The 22,545-nt window shown below is 38.0% G+C and overlaps 1 protein-coding gene across 2 annotated transcripts in view; it reads right to left on the reverse strand.

Moving 5' to 3' along the window:
* Positions 1 to 22,545, reverse strand: part of LOC141258753 (L-gulonolactone oxidase-like) — a 421,305-nt gene that overhangs the window by 304,445 nt on the left and 94,315 nt on the right. For both annotated transcript variants that reach the window (XM_073673834.1, XM_073673835.1), the window contains exon 4: positions 16,667 to 16,761. In XM_073673834.1, coding sequence (XP_073529935.1) covers positions 16,667 to 16,761 — 95 coding nt within the window. The remainder of the gene's footprint in view (positions 1 to 16,666; positions 16,762 to 22,545) is intronic.

Genomic DNA, 22,545 nt, shown 5'->3' on the forward strand with positions numbered 1-22,545 from the left:
CAGTGTGTATTATCCTGTATACTCTATACCCCATTGTCAATGTGATGTATGTAACCTATATACTGCCAGTGTGTATTATCCCGTATACTCTATACCCCATTGTCAATGTGATGTATATAACCTATATACTGCCAGTGTGTATTATCTCGTATACTCTATACCCCATTGTCAATGTGATGTATATAACCTATATACTGCCAGTGTGTATTATCCTGTATACTCTATACCCCATTGTCATTGTGATGTATATAACCTATATACTGCCAGTGTGTATTATCCTGTATACTCTATACCCCATTGTCTATGTGATGTATATAACCTATATACTGCCAGTGTGTATTATCCCGTATACTCTATACCCCATTGTCAATGTGATGTATATAACCTATATACTGCCAGTGTGTATTATCCCGTATACTCTATACCCCATTGTCTATGTGATGTATATAACCTATATACTGCCAGTGTGTATTATCCTGTATACTCTATACCCCATTGTCTATGTGATGTATATAACCTATATACTGCCAGTGTGTATTATCCTGTATACTCTATACCCCATTGTCATTGTGATGTATATAACCTATATACTGCCAGTGTGTATTATCCTGTATACTCTATACCCCATTGTCAATGTGATGTATATAACCTATATACTGCCAGTGTGTATTATCCTGTATACTCTATACCCCATTGTCTATGTGATGTATGTAACCTATATACTGCCAGTGTGTATTATCCTGTATACTCTATACCCCATTGTCAATGTGATGTATGTAACCTATATACTGCCAGTGTGTATTATCCTGTATACTCTATACCCCATTGTCTATGTGATGTATATAACCTATATACTGCCAGTGTGTATTATCCTGTATACTCTATACCCCATTGTCTATGTGATGTATATAACCTATATACTGCCAGTGTGTATTATCCCGTATACTCTATACCCCATTGTCTATGTGATGTATATAACCTATATACTGCCAGTGTGTATTATCCTGTATACTCTATACCCCATTGTCAATGTGATGTATGTAACCTATATACTGCCAGTGTGTATTATCCTGTATACTATATACCCCATTGTCAATGTGATGTATATAACCTATATACTGCCAGTGTGTATTATCCTGTATACTCTATACCCCATTGTCAATGTGATGTATATAACCTATATACTGCCAGTGTGTATTATCCTGTATACTCTATACCCCATTGTCAATGTGATGTATATAACCTATATACTGCCAGTGTGTATTATCCTGTATACTCTATACCCCATTGTCAATGTGATGTATATAACCTATATACTGCCAGTGTGTATTATCCTGTATACTCTATACCCCATTGTCAATGTGATGTATATAACCTATATACTGCCAGTGTGTATTATCCTGTATACTCTATACCCCATTGTCTATGTGATGTATGTAACCTATATACTGCCAGTGTGTATTATCCTGTATACTCTATACCCCATTGTCTATGTGATGTATATAACCTATATACTGCCAGTGTGTATTATCTCGTATACTCTATACCCCATTGTCTATGTGATGTATATAACCTATATACTGCCAGTGTGTATTATCCTGTATACTCTATACCCCATTGTCTATGTGATGTATATAACCTATATACTGCCAGTGTGTATTATCCCGTATACTCTATACTCCATTGTCAATGTGATGTATATAACCTATATACTGCCAGTGTGTATTATCCTGTATACTCTATACCCCATTGTCTATGTGATGTATATAACCTATATACTGCCAGTGTGTATTATCCTGTATACTCTATACCCCATTGTCTATGTGATGTATGTAACCTATATACTGCCAGTGTGTATTATCCCGTATACTCTATACCCCATTGTCATTGTGATGTATATAACCTATATACTGCCAGTGTGTATTATCCTGTATACTCTATACCCCATTGTCAATGTGATGTATATAACCTATATACGGCCAGTGTGTATTATCCTGTATACTCTATACCCCATTGTCTATGTGATGTATGTAACCTATATACTGCCAGTGTGTATTATCCTGTATACTCTATACCCCATTGTCAATGTGATGTATGTAACCTATATACTGCCAGTGTGTATTATCCTGTATACTCTATACCCCATTGTCATTGTGATGTATATAACCTATATACTGCCAGTGTGTATTATCCTGTATACTCTATACCCCATTGTCAATGTGATGTATATAACCTATATACTGCCAGTGTGTATTATCTCGTATACTCTATACCCCATTGTCATTGTGATGTATATAACCTATATACTGCCAGTGTGTATTATCCTGTATACTCTATACCCCATTGTCAATGTGATGTATATAACCTATATACGGCCAGTGTGTATTATCCTGTATACTCTATACCCCATTGTCTATGTGATGTATATAACCTATATACTGCCAGTGTGTATTATCCTGTATACTCTATACCCCATTGTCAATGTGATGTATATAACCTATATACTGCCAGTGTGTATTATCTCGTATACTCTATACCCCAATGTCAATGTGATGTATGTAACCTATATACTGCCAGTGTGTATTATCTCGTATACTCTATACCCCATTGTCATTGTGATGTATATAACCTATATACTGCCAGTGTGTATTATCCTGTATACTCTATACCCCATTGTCAATGTGATGTATATAACCTATATACTGCCAGTGTGTATTATCCTGTATACTCTATACCCCATTGTCAATGTGATGTATATAACCTATATACTGCCAGTGTGTATTATCCCGTATACTCTATACCCCATTGTCTATGTGATGTATATAACCTATATACTGCCAGTGTGTATTATCCCGTATACTCTATACCCCATTGTCTATGTGATGTATATAACCTATATACTGCCAGTGTGTATTATCCTGTATACTCTATACCCCATTGTCATTGTGATGTATATAACCTATATACTGCCAGTGTGTATTATCCTGTATACTCTGTACCCCATTGTCATTGTGATGTATATAACCTATATACTGCCAGTGTGTATTATCCTGTATACTCTGTACCCCATTGTCATTGTGATGTATATAACCTATATACTGCCAGTGTGTATTATCCTGTATACTCTATACCCCATTGTCAATGTGATGTATATAACCTATATACTGCCAGTGTGTATTATCCTGTATACTCTATACCCCATTGTCTACGTGATGTATATAACCTATATACTGCCAGTGTGTATTATCCTGTATACTCTATACCCCATTGTCTATGTGATGTATATAACCTATATACTGCCAGTGTGTATTATCCTGTATACTCTATACCCCATTGTCAATGTGATGTATATAACCTATATACTGCCAGTGTGTATTATCCCGTATACTCTATACCCCATTGTCTATGTGATGTATATAACCTATATACTGCCAGTGTGTATTATCCTGTATACTCTATACCCCATTGTGTATGTGATGTATATAACCTATATACTGCCAGTGTGTATTATCCCGTATACTCTATACCCCATTGTCAATGTGATGTATGTAATCTATATACTGCCAGTGTGTATTATCCTGTATACTCTATACCCCATTGTGTATGTGATGTATATAACCTATATACTGCCAGTGTGTATTATCCTGTATACTCTATACCCCATTGTCAATGTGATGTATATAACCTATATACTGCCAGTGTGTATTATCCTGTATACTCTATACCCCATTGTCTATGTGATGTATATAACCTATATACTGCCAGTGTGTATTATCCCGTATACTCTATACCCCATTGTCATTGTGATGTATGTAACCTATATACTGCCAGTGTGTATTATCCCGTATACTCTATACCCCATTGTCTATGTGATGTATGTAACCTATATACTGCCAGTGTGTATTATCCCGTATACTCTATACCCCATTGTCTATGTGATGTATATAACCTATATACTGCCAGTGTGTATTATCCTGTATACTCTATACCCCATTGTCTATGTGATGTATATAACCTATATACTGCCAGTGTGTATTATCCTGTATACTCTATACCCCATTGTCAATGTGATGTATATAACCTATATACTGCCAGTGTGTATTATCCCGTATACTCTATACCCCATTGTCTATGTGATGTATATAACCTATATACTGCCAGTGTGTATTATCCCGTATACTCTATACCCCATTGTCAATGTGATGTATGTAACCTATATACTGCCAGTGTGTATTATCCTGTATACTCTATACCCCATTGTCTATGTGATGTATATAACCTATATACTGCCAGTGTGTATTATCCTGTATACTCTATACCCCATTGTCAATGTGATGTATATAACCTATATACTGCCAGTGTGTATTATCCTGTATACTCTATACCCCATTGTCTATGTGATGTATATAACCTATATACTGCCAGTGTGTATTATCCCGTATACTCTATACCCCATTGTCTATGTGATGTATGTAACCTATATACTGCCAGTGTGTATTATCCCGTATACTCTATACCCCATTGTCTATGTGATGTATATAACCTATATACTGCCAGTGTGTATTATCCTGTATACTCTATACCCCATTGTCATTGTGATGTATATAACCTATATACTGCCAGTGTGTATTATCCTGTATACTCTATACCCCATTGTCTATGTGATGTATATAACCTATATACTGCCAGTGTGTATTATCCCGTATACTCTATACCCCATTGTCTATGTGATGTATATAACCTATATACTGCCAGTGTGTATTATCCCGTATACTCTATACCCCATTGTCTATGTGATGTATATAACCTATATACTGCCAGTGTGTATTATCCCGTATACTCTATACCCCATTGTCATTGTGATGTATATAACCTATATACTGCCAGTGTGTATTATCCCGTATACTCTATACCCCATTGTCTATGTGATGTATATAACCTATATACTGCCAGTGTGTATTATCCTGTATACTCTATACCCCATTGTCTATGTGATGTATGTAACCTATATACTGACAGTGTGTATTATCCTGTATACTCTATACCCCATTGTCAATGTGATGTATGTAACCTATATACTGCCAGTGTGTATTATCCTGTATACTCTATACCCCATTGTCTATGTGATGTATATAACCTATATACTGCCAGTGTGTATTATCCCGTATACTCTATACCCCATTGTCTATGTGATGTATATAACCTATATACTGCCAGTGTGTATTATCCCGTATACTCTATACCCCATTGTCATTGTGATGTATATAACCTATATACTGCCAGTGTGTATTATCCCGTATACTCTATACCCCATTGTCTATGTGATGTATATAACCTATATACTGCCAGTGTGTATTATCCTGTATACTCTATACCCCATTGTCTATGTGATGTATGTAACCTATATACTGACAGTGTGTATTATCCTGTATACTCTATACCCCATTGTCAATGTGATGTATGTAACCTATATACTGCCAGTGTGTATTATCCTGTATACTCTATACCCCATTGTCAATGTGATGTATGTAACCTATATACTGACAGTGTGTATTATCCTGTATACTCTATACCCCATTGTCTATGTGATGTATATAACCTATATACTGCCAGTGTGTATTATCCTGTATACTCTATACCCCATTGTCAATGTGATGTATTTAACCTATATACTGCCAGTGTGTATTATCCCGTATACTCTATACCCCATTGTCAATGTGATGTATATAACCTATATACTGCCAGTGTGTATTATCCTGTATACTCTATACTCCATTGTCAATGTGATGTATATAACCTATATACTGCCAGTGTGTATTATCCTGTATACTCTATACCCCATTGTCAATGTGATGTATATAACCTATATACTGCCAGTGTGTATTATCCTTTATACTCTATACCCCATTGTCAATGTGATGTATGTAACCTATATACTGCCAGTGTGTATTATCCTGTATACTCTATACCCCATTGTCAATGTGATGTATGTAACCTATATACTGCCAGTGTGTATTATCCTGTATACTCTATACCCCATTGTCAATGTGATGTATATAACCTATATACTGCCAGTGTGTATTATCCTGTATACTCTATACTCCATTGTCAATGTGATGTATATAACCTATATACTGCCAGTGTGTATTATCCCGTATACTCTATACCCCATTGTCAATGTGATGTATATAACCTATATACTGCCAGTGTGTATTATCCTGTATACTCTATACTCCATTGTCAATGTGATGTATATAACCTATATACTGCCAGTGTGTATTATCCCGTATACTCTATACTCCATTGTCAATGTGATGTATATAACCTATATACTGCCAGTGTGTATTATCCTGTATACTCTATACCCCATTGTCTATGTGATGTATATAACCTATATACTGCCAGTGTGTATTATCCTGTATACTCTATACCCCATTGTCAATGTGATGTATGTAACCTATATACTGCCAGTGTGTATTATCCTGTATACTCTATACCCCATTGTCTATGTGATGTATATAACCTATATACTGCCAGTGTGTATTATCCCGTATACTCTATACCCCATTGTCAATGTGTTGTATATAACCTATATACTGCCAGTGTGTATTATCCTGTATACTCTATACCCCATTGTCAATGTGATGTATATAACCTATATACGGCCAGTGTGTATTATCCTGTATACTCTATACCCCATTGTCATTGTGATGTATATAACCTATATACTGCCAGTGTGTATTATCCCGTATACTCTATACCCCATTGTCAATGTGATGTATATAACCTATATACTGCCAGTGTGTATTATCCCGTATACTCTATACCCCATTGTCTATGTGATGTATATAACCTATATACTGCCAGTGTGTATTATCCTGTATACTCTATACCCCATTGTCTATGTGATGTATATAACCTATATACTGCCAGTGTGTATTATCCCGTATACTCTATACCCCATTGTCAATGTGATGTATATAACCTATATACTGCCAGTGTGTATTATCCCGTATACTCTATACCCATTGTCAATGTGATATATATAACCTATATACTGCCAGTGTGTATTATCCTGTATACTCTATACCCCATTGTCTATGTGATGTATGTAACCTATATACTGCCAGTGTGTATTATCCCGTATACTCTATACCCCATTGTCAATGTGATGTATATAACCTATATACTGCCAGTGTGTATTATCCCGTATACTCTATACCCATTGTCAATGTGATGTATATAACCTATATACTGCCAGTGTGTATTATCCTGTATACTCTATACCCCATTGTCAATGTGATGTATATAACCTATATACTGCCAGTGTGTATTATCCCGTATACTCTATACCCCATTGTCAATGTGATGTATATAACCTATATACTGCCAGTGTGTATTATCCCGTATACTCTATACCCATTGTCAATGTGATGTATATAACCTATATACTGCCAGTGTGTATTATCCTGTATACTCTATACCCCATTGTCAATGTGATGTATATAACCTATATACTGCCAGTGTGTATTATCCCGTATACTCTATACCCCATTGTCAATGTGATGTATATAACCTATATACTGCCAGTGTGTATTATCCCGTATACTCTATACCCATTGTCAATGTGATGTATATAACCTATATACTGCCAGTGTGTATTATCCTGTATACTCTATACCCCATTGTCATTGTGATGTATATAACCTATATACTGCCAGTGTGTATTATCCCGTATACTCTATACCCCATTGTCATTGTGATGTATATAACCTATATACTGCCAGTGTGTATTATCCTGTATACTCTATACCCCATTGTCTATGTGATGTATATAACCTATATACTGACAGTGTGTATTATCCTGTATACTCTATACCCCATTGTCAATGTGATGTATATAACCTATATACTGCCAGTGTGTATTATCCTGTATACTCTATACCCCATTGTCTATGTGATGTATATAACCTATATACTGCCAGTGTGTATTATCCTGTATACTCTATACCCCATTGTCTATGTGATGTATATAACCTATATACTGCCAGTGTGTATTATCCCGTATACTCTATACCCCATTGTCTATGTGATGTATATAACCTATATACTGCCAATGTGTATTATCCCGTATACTCTATACCCCATTGTCTATGTGATGTATATAACCTATATACTGCCAGTGTTTATTATCCTGTATACTCTATACCCCATTGTCAATGTGATGTATATAACCTATATACTGCCAGTGTGTATTATCCCGTATACTCTATACCCCATTGTCAATGTGATGTATATAACCTATATACTGCCAGTGTGTATTATCCCGTATACTCTATACCCCATTGTCAATGTGATGTATATAACCTATATACTGCCAGTGTGTATTATCCCGTATACTCTATACCCCATTGTCAATGTGATGTATATAACCTATATACTGCCAGTGTGTATTATCCCGTATACTCTATACCCCATTGTCAATGTGATGTATATAACCTATATACTGCCAGTGTGTATTATCCTGTATACTCTATACCCCATTGTCAATGTGATGTATATAACCTATATACTGCCAGTGTGTATTATCCCGTATACTCTATACCCCATTGTCTATGTGATGTATGTAACCTATATACTGCCAGTGTGTATTATCCCGTATACTCTATACCCCATTGTCTATGTGATGTATATAACCTATATACTGCCAGTGTGTATTATCCTGTATACTCTATACCCCATTGTCATTGTGATGTATATAACCTATATACTGCCAGTGTGTATTATCCTGTATACTCTATACCCCATTGTCTATGTGATGTATATAACCTATATACTGCCAGTGTGTATTATCCCGTATACTCTATACCCCATTGTCTATGTGATGTATATAACCTATATACTGCCAGTGTGTATTATCCCGTATACTCTATACCCCATTGTCTATGTGATGTATATAACCTATATACTGCCAGTGTGTATTATCCCGTATACTCTATACCCCATTGTCATTGTGATGTATATAACCTATATACTGCCAGTGTGTATTATCCCGTATACTCTATACCCCATTGTCTATGTGATGTATATAACCTATATACTGCCAGTGTGTATTATCCTGTATACTCTATACCCCATTGTCTATGTGATGTATGTAACCTATATACTGACAGTGTGTATTATCCTGTATACTCTATACCCCATTGTCAATGTGATGTATGTAACCTATATACTGCCAGTGTGTATTATCCTGTATACTCTATACCCCATTGTCTATGTGATGTATATAACCTATATACTGCCAGTGTGTATTATCCCGTATACTCTATACCCCATTGTCTATGTGATGTATATAACCTATATACTGCCAGTGTGTATTATCCCGTATACTCTATACCCCATTGTCATTGTGATGTATATAACCTATATACTGCCAGTGTGTATTATCCCGTATACTCTATACCCCATTGTCTATGTGATGTATATAACCTATATACTGCCAGTGTGTATTATCCTGTATACTCTATACCCCATTGTCTATGTGATGTATGTAACCTATATACTGACAGTGTGTATTATCCTGTATACTCTATACCCCATTGTCAATGTGATGTATGTAACCTATATACTGCCAGTGTGTATTATCCTGTATACTCTATACCCCATTGTCAATGTGATGTATGTAACCTATATACTGACAGTGTGTATTATCCTGTATACTCTATACCCCATTGTCTATGTGATGTATATAACCTATATACTGCCAGTGTGTATTATCCTGTATACTCTATACCCCATTGTCAATGTGATGTATTTAACCTATATACTGCCAGTGTGTATTATCCCGTATACTCTATACCCCATTGTCAATGTGATGTATATAACCTATATACTGCCAGTGTGTATTATCCTGTATACTCTATACTCCATTGTCAATGTGATGTATATAACCTATATACTGCCAGTGTGTATTATCCTGTATACTCTATACCCCATTGTCAATGTGATGTATATAACCTATATACTGCCAGTGTGTATTATCCTTTATACTCTATACCCCATTGTCAATGTGATGTATGTAACCTATATACTGCCAGTGTGTATTATCCTGTATACTCTATACCCCATTGTCAATGTGATGTATGTAACCTATATACTGCCAGTGTGTATTATCCTGTATACTCTATACCCCATTGTCAATGTGATGTATATAACCTATATACTGCCAGTGTGTATTATCCTGTATACTCTATACTCCATTGTCAATGTGATGTATATAACCTATATACTGCCAGTGTGTATTATCCCGTATACTCTATACCCCATTGTCAATGTGATGTATATAACCTATATACTGCCAGTGTGTATTATCCTGTATACTCTATACTCCATTGTCAATGTGATGTATATAACCTATATACTGCCAGTGTGTATTATCCCGTATACTCTATACTCCATTGTCAATGTGATGTATATAACCTATATACTGCCAGTGTGTATTATCCTGTATACTCTATACCCCATTGTCTATGTGATGTATATAACCTATATACTGCCAGTGTGTATTATCCTGTATACTCTATACCCCATTGTCAATGTGATGTATGTAACCTATATACTGCCAGTGTGTATTATCCTGTATACTCTATACCCCATTGTCTATGTGATGTATATAACCTATATACTGCCAGTGTGTATTATCCCGTATACTCTATACCCCATTGTCAATGTGATGTATATAACCTATATACTGCCAGTGTGTATTATCCCGTATACTCTATACCCCATTGTCAATGTGATGTATATAACCTATATACTGCCAGTGTGTATTATCCCGTATACTCTATACCCCATTGTCTATGTGATGTATATAACCTATATACTGCCAGTGTGTATTATCCTGTATACTCTATACCCCATTGTCTATGTGATGTATATAACCTATATACTGCCAGTGTGTATTATCCTGTATACTCTATACCCCATTGTCAATGTGATGTATATAACCTATATACGGCCAGTGTGTATTATCCTGTATACTCTATACCCCATTGTCATTGTGATGTATATAACCTATATACTGCCAGTGTGTATTATCCCGTATACTCTATACCCCATTGTCAATGTGATGTATATAACCTATATACTGCCAGTGTGTATTATCCCGTATACTCTATACCCCATTGTCTATGTGATGTATATAACCTATATACTGCCAGTGTGTATTATCCTGTATACTCTATACCCCATTGTCTATGTGATGTATATAACCTATATACTGCCAGTGTGTATTATCCCGTATACTCTATACCCCATTGTCAATGTGATGTATATAACCTATATACTGCCAGTGTGTATTATCCCGTATACTCTATACCCATTGTCAATGTGATATATATAACCTATATACTGCCAGTGTGTATTATCCTGTATACTCTATACCCCATTGTCTATGTGATGTATGTAACCTATATACTGCCAGTGTGTATTATCCCGTATACTCTATACCCCATTGTCAATGTGATGTATATAACCTATATACTGCCAGTGTGTATTATCCCGTATACTCTATACCCATTGTCAATGTGATGTATATAACCTATATACTGCCAGTGTGTATTATCCTGTATACTCTATACCCCATTGTCAATGTGATGTATATAACCTATATACTGCCAGTGTGTATTATCCCGTATACTCTATACCCCATTGTCAATGTGATGTATATAACCTATATACTGCCAGTGTGTATTATCCCGTATACTCTATACCCATTGTCAATGTGATGTATATAACCTATATACTGCCAGTGTGTATTATCCTGTATACTCTATACCCCATTGTCAATGTGATGTATATAACCTATATACTGCCAGTGTGTATTATCCCGTATACTCTATACCCCATTGTCAATGTGATGTATATAACCTATATACTGCCAGTGTGTATTATCCCGTATACTCTATACCCATTGTCAATGTGATGTATATAACCTATATACTGCCAGTGTGTATTATCCTGTATACTCTATACCCCATTGTCATTGTGATGTATATAACCTATATACTGCCAGTGTGTATTATCCCGTATACTCTATACCCCATTGTCATTGTGATGTATATAACCTATATACTGCCAGTGTGTATTATCCTGTATACTCTATACCCCATTGTCTATGTGATGTATATAACCTATATACTGACAGTGTGTATTATCCTGTATACTCTATACCCCATTGTCAATGTGATGTATATAACCTATATACTGCCAGTGTGTATTATCCTGTATACTCTATACCCCATTGTCTATGTGATGTATATAACCTATATACTGCCAGTGTGTATTATCCTGTATACTCTATACCCCATTGTCTATGTGATGTATATAACCTATATACTGCCAGTGTGTATTATCCCGTATACTCTATACCCCATTGTCTATGTGATGTATATAACCTATATACTGCCAGTGTGTATTATCCCGTATACTCTATACCCCATTGTCAATGTGATGTATATAACCTATATACTGCCAGTGTGTATTATCCTGTATACTCTATACCCCATTGTCAATGTGATGTATATAACCTATATACTGCCAGTGTGTATTATCCCGTATACTCTATACCCCATTGTCAATGTGATGTATATAACCTATATACTGCCAGTGTGTATTATCCTGTATACTCTATACCCCATTGTCAATGTGATGTATATAACCTATATACTGCCAGTGTGTATTATCCCGTATACTCTATACCCCATTGTCAATGTGATGTATATAACCTATATACGGCCAGTGTGTATTATCCTGTATACTCTATACCCCATTGTCAATGTGATGTATGTAACCTATATACTGCCAGTGTGTATTATCCCGTATACTCTGTACCCCATTGTCATTGTGATGTATGTAACCTATATACTGCCAGTGTGTATTATCCCGTATACTCTATACCCCATTGTCAATGTGATGTATATAACCTATATACGGCCAGTGTGTATTATCCTGTATACTCTATACCCCATTGTCAATGTGATGTATGTAACCTATATACTGCCAGTGTGTATTATCCTGTATACTCTATACCCCATTGTCAATGTGATGTATGTAACCTATATACTGCCAGTGTGTATTATCCCGTATACTCTATACCCCATTGTCAATGTGATGTATATAACCTATATACTGCCAGTGTGTATTATCCCGTATACTCTATACCCCATTGTCAATGTGATGTATATAACCTATATACTGCCAGTGTGTATTATCCTGTATACTCTATACCCCATTGTCAATGTGATGTATATAACCTATATACTGCCAGTGTGTATTATCCCGTATACTCTATACCCCATTGTCAATGTGATGTATATAACCTATATACTGCCAGTGTTTATTATCCTATATACTCTATACCCCATTGTCTATGTGATGTATATAACCTATATACTGCCAGTGTGTATTATCCCGTATACTCTATACCCCATTGTCAATGTGATGTATGTAACCTATATACTGCCAGTGTGTATTATCCCGTATACTCTATACTCCATTGTCATTGTGATGTATATAACCTATATACTGCCAGTGTGTATTATCCCGTATACTCTATACCCCATTGTCTATGTGATGTATGTAACCTATATACTGCCAGTGTGTATTATCCCGTATACTCTATACTCCATTGTCATTGTGATGTATATAACCTATATACTGCCAGTGTGTATTATCCCGTATACTCTATACCCCATTGTCAATGTGATGTATATAACCTATATACTGCCAGTGTGTATTATCCCGTATACTCTATACCCCATTGTCAATGTGATGTATATAACCTATATACTGCCAGTGTGTATTATCCTGTATACTCTATACCCCATTGTCTATGTGATGTATATAACCTATATACTGCCAGTGTGTATTATCCTGTATACTCTATACCCCATTGTCAATGTGATGTATATAACCTATATACTGCCAGTGTGTATTATCTCGTATACTCTATACCCCATTGTCTATGTGATGTATGTAACCTATATACTGCCAGTGTGTATTATCCCGTATACTCTATACCCCATTGTCAATGTGATGTATATAACCTATATACTGCCAGTGTGTATTATCCCGTATACTCTATACCCCATTGTCTATGTGATGTATATAACCTATATACTGCCAGTGTGTATTATCCCGTATACTCTATACTCCATTGTCATTGTGATGTATATAACCTATATACTGCCAGTGTGTATTATCCCGTATACTCTATACTCCATTGTCATTGTGATGTATATAACCTATATACTGCCAGTGTGTATTATCCCGTATACTCTATACCCCATTGTCTATGTGATGTATATAACCTATATACTGCCAGTGTGTATTATCCTGTATACTCTATACCCCATTGTCTATGTGATGTATATAACCTATATACTGCCAGTGTGTATTATCCTGTATACTCTATACCCCATTGTCAATGTGATGTATGTAACCTATATACTGCCAGTGTGTATTATCCCGTATACTCTATACCCCATTGTCAATGTGATGTATATAACCTATATACTGCCAGTGTGTATTATCCTGTATACTCTATACCCCATTGTCAATGTGATGTATATAACCTATATACTGCCAGTGTGTATTATCCTGTATACTCTATACCCCATTGTCTATGTGATGTATATAACCTATATACTGCCAGTGTGTATTATCCTGTATACTCTATACCCCATTGTCAATGTGATGTATATAACCTATATACTGCCAGTGTGTATTATCCTGTATACTCTATACCCCATTGTCTATGTGATGTATATAACCTATATACTGCCAGTGTGTATTATCCTGTATACTCTATACCCCATTGTCAATGTGATGTATATAACCTATATACTGCCAGTGTGTATTATCCTGTATACTCTATACCCCATTGTCAATGTGATGTATATAACCTATATACTGCCAGTGTGTATTATCCTGTATACTCTATACCCCATTGTCAATGTGATGTATATAACCTATATACTGCCAGTGTGTATTATCCTGTATACTCTATACCCCATTGTCAATGTGATGTATGTAACCTATATACTGCCAGTGTGTATTATCCCGTATACTCTATACCCCATTGTCAATGTGATGTATGTAACCTATATACTGCCAGTGTGTATTATCCTGTATACTCTATACCCCATTGTCTATGTGATGTATATAACCTATATACTGCCAGTGTGTATTATCCTGTATACTCTATACCCCATTGTCTATGTGATGTATATAACCTATATACTGCCAGTGTGTATTATCCTGTATACTCTATACCCCATTGTCTATGTGATGTATATAACCTATATACTGCCAGTGTGTATTATCCTGTATACTCTATACATTCATTTAGTCCTTCCTGGGACTAATGTAGATAATTTAAGAATAACTTTCTCTATTTATCAGCCTTTGATATCTATCTGTGACTGATATTTCTTCTATTATTTTAAGCTCTAAGTTAATGGGATTTTTTCATGTACAGACTATGATCCATAACTCCACTTTTAATATTAGACCTGGGCTTATTCATCTGTATTGCCATAGTCGTCCGTCCCACATACTGCAACATTGTAGGACATAAATCACATATGAACTTTTGACAGTTTAAAAACTTTTTATCAGACTCCCCTCTCCTGTGACTGTGGATGTAAATAGTTTTTTGCTTGACTGTATCCATTTACAACTCTTATATTTTTGATTGCCACATTTGAAAGTTCTATTATTGGTCAGTAAATTGCCTCCATATCTACAATCCCCTCCCCAATAATTATTTTTTCTTCCTAGTCTGACCAGGCGCCATCATATTTCTCAGGTTCTTGTTGCGTCTGTTCACTATCACTGGATCCGTGGGATCATTTTTTGATATAATAGGATCACCCCTCAGAATGAACCAATGGACTTCTTACACTTTTTATATGATTTATTAAAAGTTGTCACAAAACTAAATTGTTTGCAGAGACGGTTGTATGTGATTTTGTGGTGATTTTAGCTGAGCGCGCATTATTCTGTGTAGACTTGGAGGCAATGTAGTAACCACGCAGTTCGCTCTAGAAACGCGTTCATTTAATAAAAGTATTGTTTTTTTTTTTTAATAATTAATTGGAGTGACAGCGCCATTGGATCATCATTTTTTTTTTTTTTTTTTTTTTATTTTGGATTATTTTAGGGTCTGATCTGGGGGTCTGGATTTATTTTAGGGTCTAGTTTGGGGGTCTTGATTTATTTAGGACCTGCTCTGGGGTCTAGATTTATTTAGGGTCTAGATTGTACCCCAGACACCAGGACACTCCCAACTTTCAGACAGGTTTTCTATGAGTTTTGGGCGTTTTAGGGCATTTCTGGGTGTTCTCTGATTTTGCCTATTTGTCCTTTTACCGCTTTGGCTTTCTGATCTCTGCTCCTTGCCCTCCTGTACATTCGGGATACTCTCCCCCAGACTTATATACAGGGACAGGCTTTAGTTTTGTCGCAGGTGGTGGGGTCACTTTGGGGGGGCCCAGGGCTGGACTTCTTCGACAAGTCCCAGGATCTCTAGGGCCATGAGGACTCCGACGAGCCGGATATACCCATTATACAGTGTAGGGGCCACAGCGCCCCCTGCTGCACTTACTTAGACAAGGCCATCCCGCTCCTGTGCAGCACCTGGTTCACCTGGCTCAGGAGGATCCCGGCCTCCACTGTCACTTGCTTCTTATCCTTGTCAATCTGGAGAAAGAGACAGAGGACAGAAATAAGAAGAGGGGACGATGTCAGGGTGAGAACGGGGGGGGGCGACTGACATTTTAATTCCAGATCATCACAAAAAAATGTCAAAATTCTGAGAACTGCACATCATCAAATGGCCAGTGACTTTCTCTAAGGACATCACACTCCTCACCTGAAATACTCTGTGCTGCTCCTTCTACTATCAAATGAAACGCTCAGCCTTTGACCTCCCACAATCCCCTCCTGAAATACTCTGTGCAGCAGTGGACCCTTATCCTACCATGACGTAACAGTCATCAGTGCACTGTTCTCTGGAAACACTCTGTGCTGCTGGGGATCCTGCTGTTTCCATGATATAACTATCAGATTGTAACATTTCCCCAGATGAGTACACTCCTCTCCTGAAATACTCTGTGCTGCTCCTTCTACTATCAAATGAAACGCTCAGCCTTTGACCTCCGACAATCCCCTCCTGAAATACTCTGTGCAGCAGTGGACCCTTATCCTACCATGACGTAACAGTCATCTGTGCACTGTTCTCTGGAAACACTCTGTGCTGCTGGGGATCCTGCTGTTTCCATGATATAACTATCAGATTGTAACATTTCCCCAGATGAGTACACTCCTCTCCTGAAATACTCTGTGCTGCTGTGGGACCCTGCTCCTTTCACTATCTAACTTCTTGGTCTCCACTGACCTCCTCCCATTACATTCAGCCATGGCCTCACTGACATCATCGCATGTGAAGGCGGGTTACTCTCTCCTGAAATACTCTGTGCTGCTGTGTGATATCTCCTTTCTCCGTAGCCGCACTGTGTCGCGTATCACATTGGATTTGATGACATTTCTAGAGGAGCGGCGCTGGATTCTCAGCACTTCCAGGCGATATGCGATTCTTTTTAGAGTCGTCTGAAGCTTATTCCCGTCAAGTACGACATCTGCTCAGTTACGAGCCCCCCGATGTTCCGCTCGCTGCGGCCGCTGAGTTTTACAGCCCGCATGCCAAAATAATAGCGAAAGCTTCCCGAGCGCAGTAATAGGCTGCACCTGCATCCAAAGTGCCAGGAAGAAAACTAATAAAACACAAAAACTGCGCGGACCCCCAACCCCCCGCTCCCACCGCAGCAAAGAACCGGTGCCAATGTTACCTATGGGCTCAATAAAACAGAGAATCTAAAGTAGCAAAGTTGATCTGAAAACTAAAAGACTGAATTTCCCCATCTAAAGGAAGCCAATAGTCATTCTAACAGATCTGACAACCGGTAATGGCGGCCATTACAATTCTCCAATGAGTTGTCAGCCAGCTCTGTAGCTATCGGAAAGCGAGCAGAAAGCGTATGGCGTCACACCTACGGATTCAAACACATTGAATATGCGTATATGCCCTGTACGGTTACTGCCAGCTTTTCGATAGCCCGATTATTAATATTATTCGCTGCCACCACCGGCCGAGTTTGAACTAGAATACAGACCTGGCCAGACGCCTGCGTTCTGGTAGCGTATATGGCTTCAGGGAAGGGAACGATTACAGAACAAAAAAAACAGAACTATTACATTTTATATTTAATCCAAAAGGGAGGCAGTATTTAGGAAAAATATACAAGATTTTACAAAAGGATCCTTTGCTATAATAAATATATACTCCCGGCAATGAATACTACTCCATTCTCCATGGATTCTTTTATGCCTAAGGGGAGGCCTGCCCACACACCCCCTGTGCTGACATCACATGGGCTGGTCTCCAGTCTGCACATTTTTATTAAAATAACTGTTTTTTGTGATAGCTTATCGTTGGTTGATCATAGAGGCCCGAAAGTGATACCATCTTTTCCGTTATGAATTTACCTTCCAGTAGAGACCAAACATGACACAGTTGCGGTCTGCCATTTTGTTACTTTTGCGCCACAACCCAACCAGAGGGGCTTACAGAGACGGGAAAATATCCATATTGTTCCCTAGCTGACCCTGCCACTCAAAATATGGGTTCCATTAGTATCACAATTATGGAACTCACAATATTCAATATTTTATGTTGGTGCCCAAAAGTCTGGAGATTTGCATCTGGGACTTGTGACTGTGTTTGAATTTAACGAGCTGCGTCCTCCTCAGCTAGGTGTAAATTTCTCGCAAGCCTGTGTCTAATTATCCTCAACCTCTGCCAGGGGGAAATACACTCGTATACTGATTGTCAGCTCTTGTCTTGTGACAAATGGTGAATAAGGGAGGGGTGAGAGGGGCAACAGGGAGAGAGAAAAATCCTTAATATTTTTCTTAATATCTCCATCACAATTATTAACAAAATTCTTAACGGGATTGCTTGCTAATAAAAACAATGTACAATTTTGTTAACGTCTTGTCTCAACAAGAAACTTTCTAATTTACTTGCCTTAACTAAAATGCTTCCTTCTCCTTCTAGTCCCATCACCAAATTGAAGACATTTCCAGGTTCTCCCTATCAGAATCCTTCAGTGGTCACAGAAGTGAGAGATGAGTGGGTCACATGACAGCCTGAGAGGGTCACATGACAGCCTGAGAGGGTCACATGACAGCCTGAGAGGGTCACATGACAGCCTCAGCTTCTAAGCAGATTTCTGGGTCCTACGTTCCTCCAGTTACAAACAATGTGGAAAGTTCTTAGTGTTAATGCAAAAGTTACCCAAAAATGTACAGTGCTGAAAACTAAAAGAAACACAGGGGGACAGTATCAGTCACACACCCTACCCCCAATCTGTCATGCCCAACACTGGGGACCACCTTTCCCCTGACACCCTCCATCCGTCAGTACCATTGATTGTCAGACAACTGCCAAACTTACTACACTCTCTATCTATTACTAAAAGTTATTCTTTATGGAATCTACAGGACTATTGTTTAATTCTTATGCTAGTTCCCCTTTAATAGAGGCACATGTGTTTATAGCATTAAGACGTCGCTGGCCCTTTAAGGTTTGGATATTGTTGAGAATTCAGCCTAGGTCCATCCATCCACTGGAACCAGCGGTGTCACTGAAGCAGGAGGCAATCTGGTTGCCAGCATGTGGCCTGCAGAGCTGCAGGGCATGAGATCTGCTCCGCCGTGCGCCGCCAAGAATCCGCTTACTTTTGCTTTTACAACTTTGTCGCCGCTAATCAGATATCTTGAAGGGTCCTGAAATACGGAATCCGAACCTGTGTGATCCTGTTATACTGACAATCTCATACTGATTTGGTGGGTGGTGCATGCAAGACTTCAACTGTAGGAAGTTGCTTAGATGCTCAGTGGCACTATGTGGCCCCTTGTAACTTAGGTTTGACCCCAGCTCACTGCACCCCACTTCTGAGGTGCAGCTTATACAAAATTCACAGCAAATAATTAAACGATGATATTGTTTGTACTTGCAGCCACCACTAGAGGGAGCTCCCTGTGTGGATTTATACAGCTTTCCTCAGTAGCAGCCTCAGGCAGACATTATATATGGGCCCCAGATTTGTCTGTGTCCCAGTTGGCAATATCATTTATCTACCCTGATTCCTTGTAATTACAGAACTTGTTTTCCTTTTTGCAGGCTCTAGCTTTAAATAACTGTTGTCTCTGTGCTAGTGGGTGGAAACTAACGTCTATGATATTTCCCATACAAAGCACACATACACACACATGTTCAGAAGGAGCAACAGCATGGGGGACATTATATGGCAGTACTGAGCAGTGAAGCTATGAATCCGGCTCTGGACTGAATTTACTAGAAAGCAGCAGCGTGGAGGACATTATACAGCAGTACTGAGAGATGCAGCTGTGAATCCTGCTCTAGGGTGAGATACAACATATAATAGAAAGCAGCAGCATGTGTGACAAAATACAGCAGTATTGAGCAGTGTAGATGTAAATCCAATAATAGAGTGATATAAAACATTTACTAGTAAGCAACCACATGAGGAGCATTAAACAGCAAAACTGAGCAGTGTAGCTGTGAATCCAAAACAGGGGGATTATAAAACACTTACTAAAAAGAATCAGCATAGAGAACACTATGTAGTAGTACTGAGCAATGTAGCTATAATCCAAGTACTGGGATAAGATAAAGCGGCTCCTAGAAAGCATCAATATAAAGGACATTGAACAGCAGTTCTGAGAAGTGTAGCTGTGAATCCAGTACTGGCGTGAAATAAAACAAGTACTAGAAAGCATTAGCATGGAGGACTTTATACAGCAGTACTGAGCAGTGCAGCTGTGAAGCTAACACTGGGAACAGTAACTAGAAAGCATTAGCATGGAGGACATTATACAGCAGTACTGAGCAGTGTAGATGTGAATCTAACACTAGGGGCAGTGACTAGAAAGTATTAGCATACTGGACATTATACATCAGTACTGAGCAGTGTAGGTGTGAATCTAACACTAGGGGCAGTGACTAGAAAGCATTAGCATGGAGGACATTATACAGCAGTACTGAGCAGTGTAGCTGTGAATCTAACACTAGGGACAGTGACTAGAAAGCATTAGCATGAAGGACATTATACAGCAGTACTGAGCAGTGTAGGTGTGAATCTAACACTAGGGGCAGTGACTAGAAAGTATTAGCATAGTGGACATTATACAGCAGTACTGAACAGTGTAGGTGTGAATCTAACACTAGGGGCAGTGACTAGAAAGCATTAGCATAGTGGACATTATACAGCAGTACTGAACAATGTAGGTGTGAATCTAACACTAGGGGCAGTGACTAGAAAGCATTAGCATGAAGGACATTATACAGCAGTACTGAGCAGTGTAGGTGTGAATCTAACACTAGGGGCAGTGACTAGAAAGCATTAGCATGGAGGATATTATACAGCAGTACTGAGCAGTGGAGCTGTGAATCTAACACTAGGGGCAGTGACTAGAAAGCATTAGCATGGAGGACATTATACAGCAGTACTGAGCAGTGTGGGTGTGAATCTAACACTAGGGGCAGTGACTAGAAAGCATTAGCATGGAGGACATTATACAGCAGTACTGAGCAGTGTAGATGTGAATCTAACACTAGGGGCAGTGACTAGAAAGCATTAGCATGAAGGACATTATACAGCAGTACTGAGCAGTGTAGGTGTGAATCTAACACTAGGGCAGTGACTAGAAAGTATTAGCATAGTGGACATTATACAGCAGTACTGAGCAGTGTAGGTGTGAATCTAACACTAGGGGCAGTGACTAGAAAGCATTAGCATAGTGGACATTATACAGCAGTACTGAGCAGTGTAGGTGTGAATCTAACACTAGGGGCAGTGACTAGAAAGCATTAGCCTAGTGGACATTATACAGCAGTGTTGAGCAGTGTAGCTGTGAATCTAACACTAGGAGCAATGACTAGAAAGCATTAGCATGGAGGATATTATACAGCAGTACTGAGCAGTGTAGCTGTGAATCTAACACTAGGGACAGTGACTAGAAAGTATTAGCATAGTGGACATTATACAGCAGTATTGAGCAGTGTAGCTGTGAATCTAACACTAGGGACAGTGACTAGAAAGCATTAGCACGAAGGACATTATACAGCAGTACTGAGCAGTGTAGCTGTGAATCTAACACTAGGGACAGTGACTAGAAAGCATTAGCATGAAGGACATTATACAGCAGTACTGAGCAGTGTAGATGTGAATCTAACACTAGGGGCAGTGACTAGAAAGTATTAGCATAGTGGACATTATACATCAGTACTGAGCAGTGTAGGTGTGAATCTAACACTAGGGGCAGTGACTAGAAAGCATTAGCATGGAGGACATTATACAGCAGTACTGAGCAGTGTAGCTGTGAATCTAACACTAGGGA

Source organism: Phyllobates terribilis, unplaced genomic scaffold (genome assembly GCF_046119375.1).
Source record: "Phyllobates terribilis strain yellow unplaced genomic scaffold, ASM4611937v1 Scaffold_3__8_contigs__length_932513732, whole genome shotgun sequence".
Classification (NCBI taxonomy): domain Eukaryota; kingdom Metazoa; phylum Chordata; class Amphibia; order Anura; family Dendrobatidae; genus Phyllobates; species Phyllobates terribilis.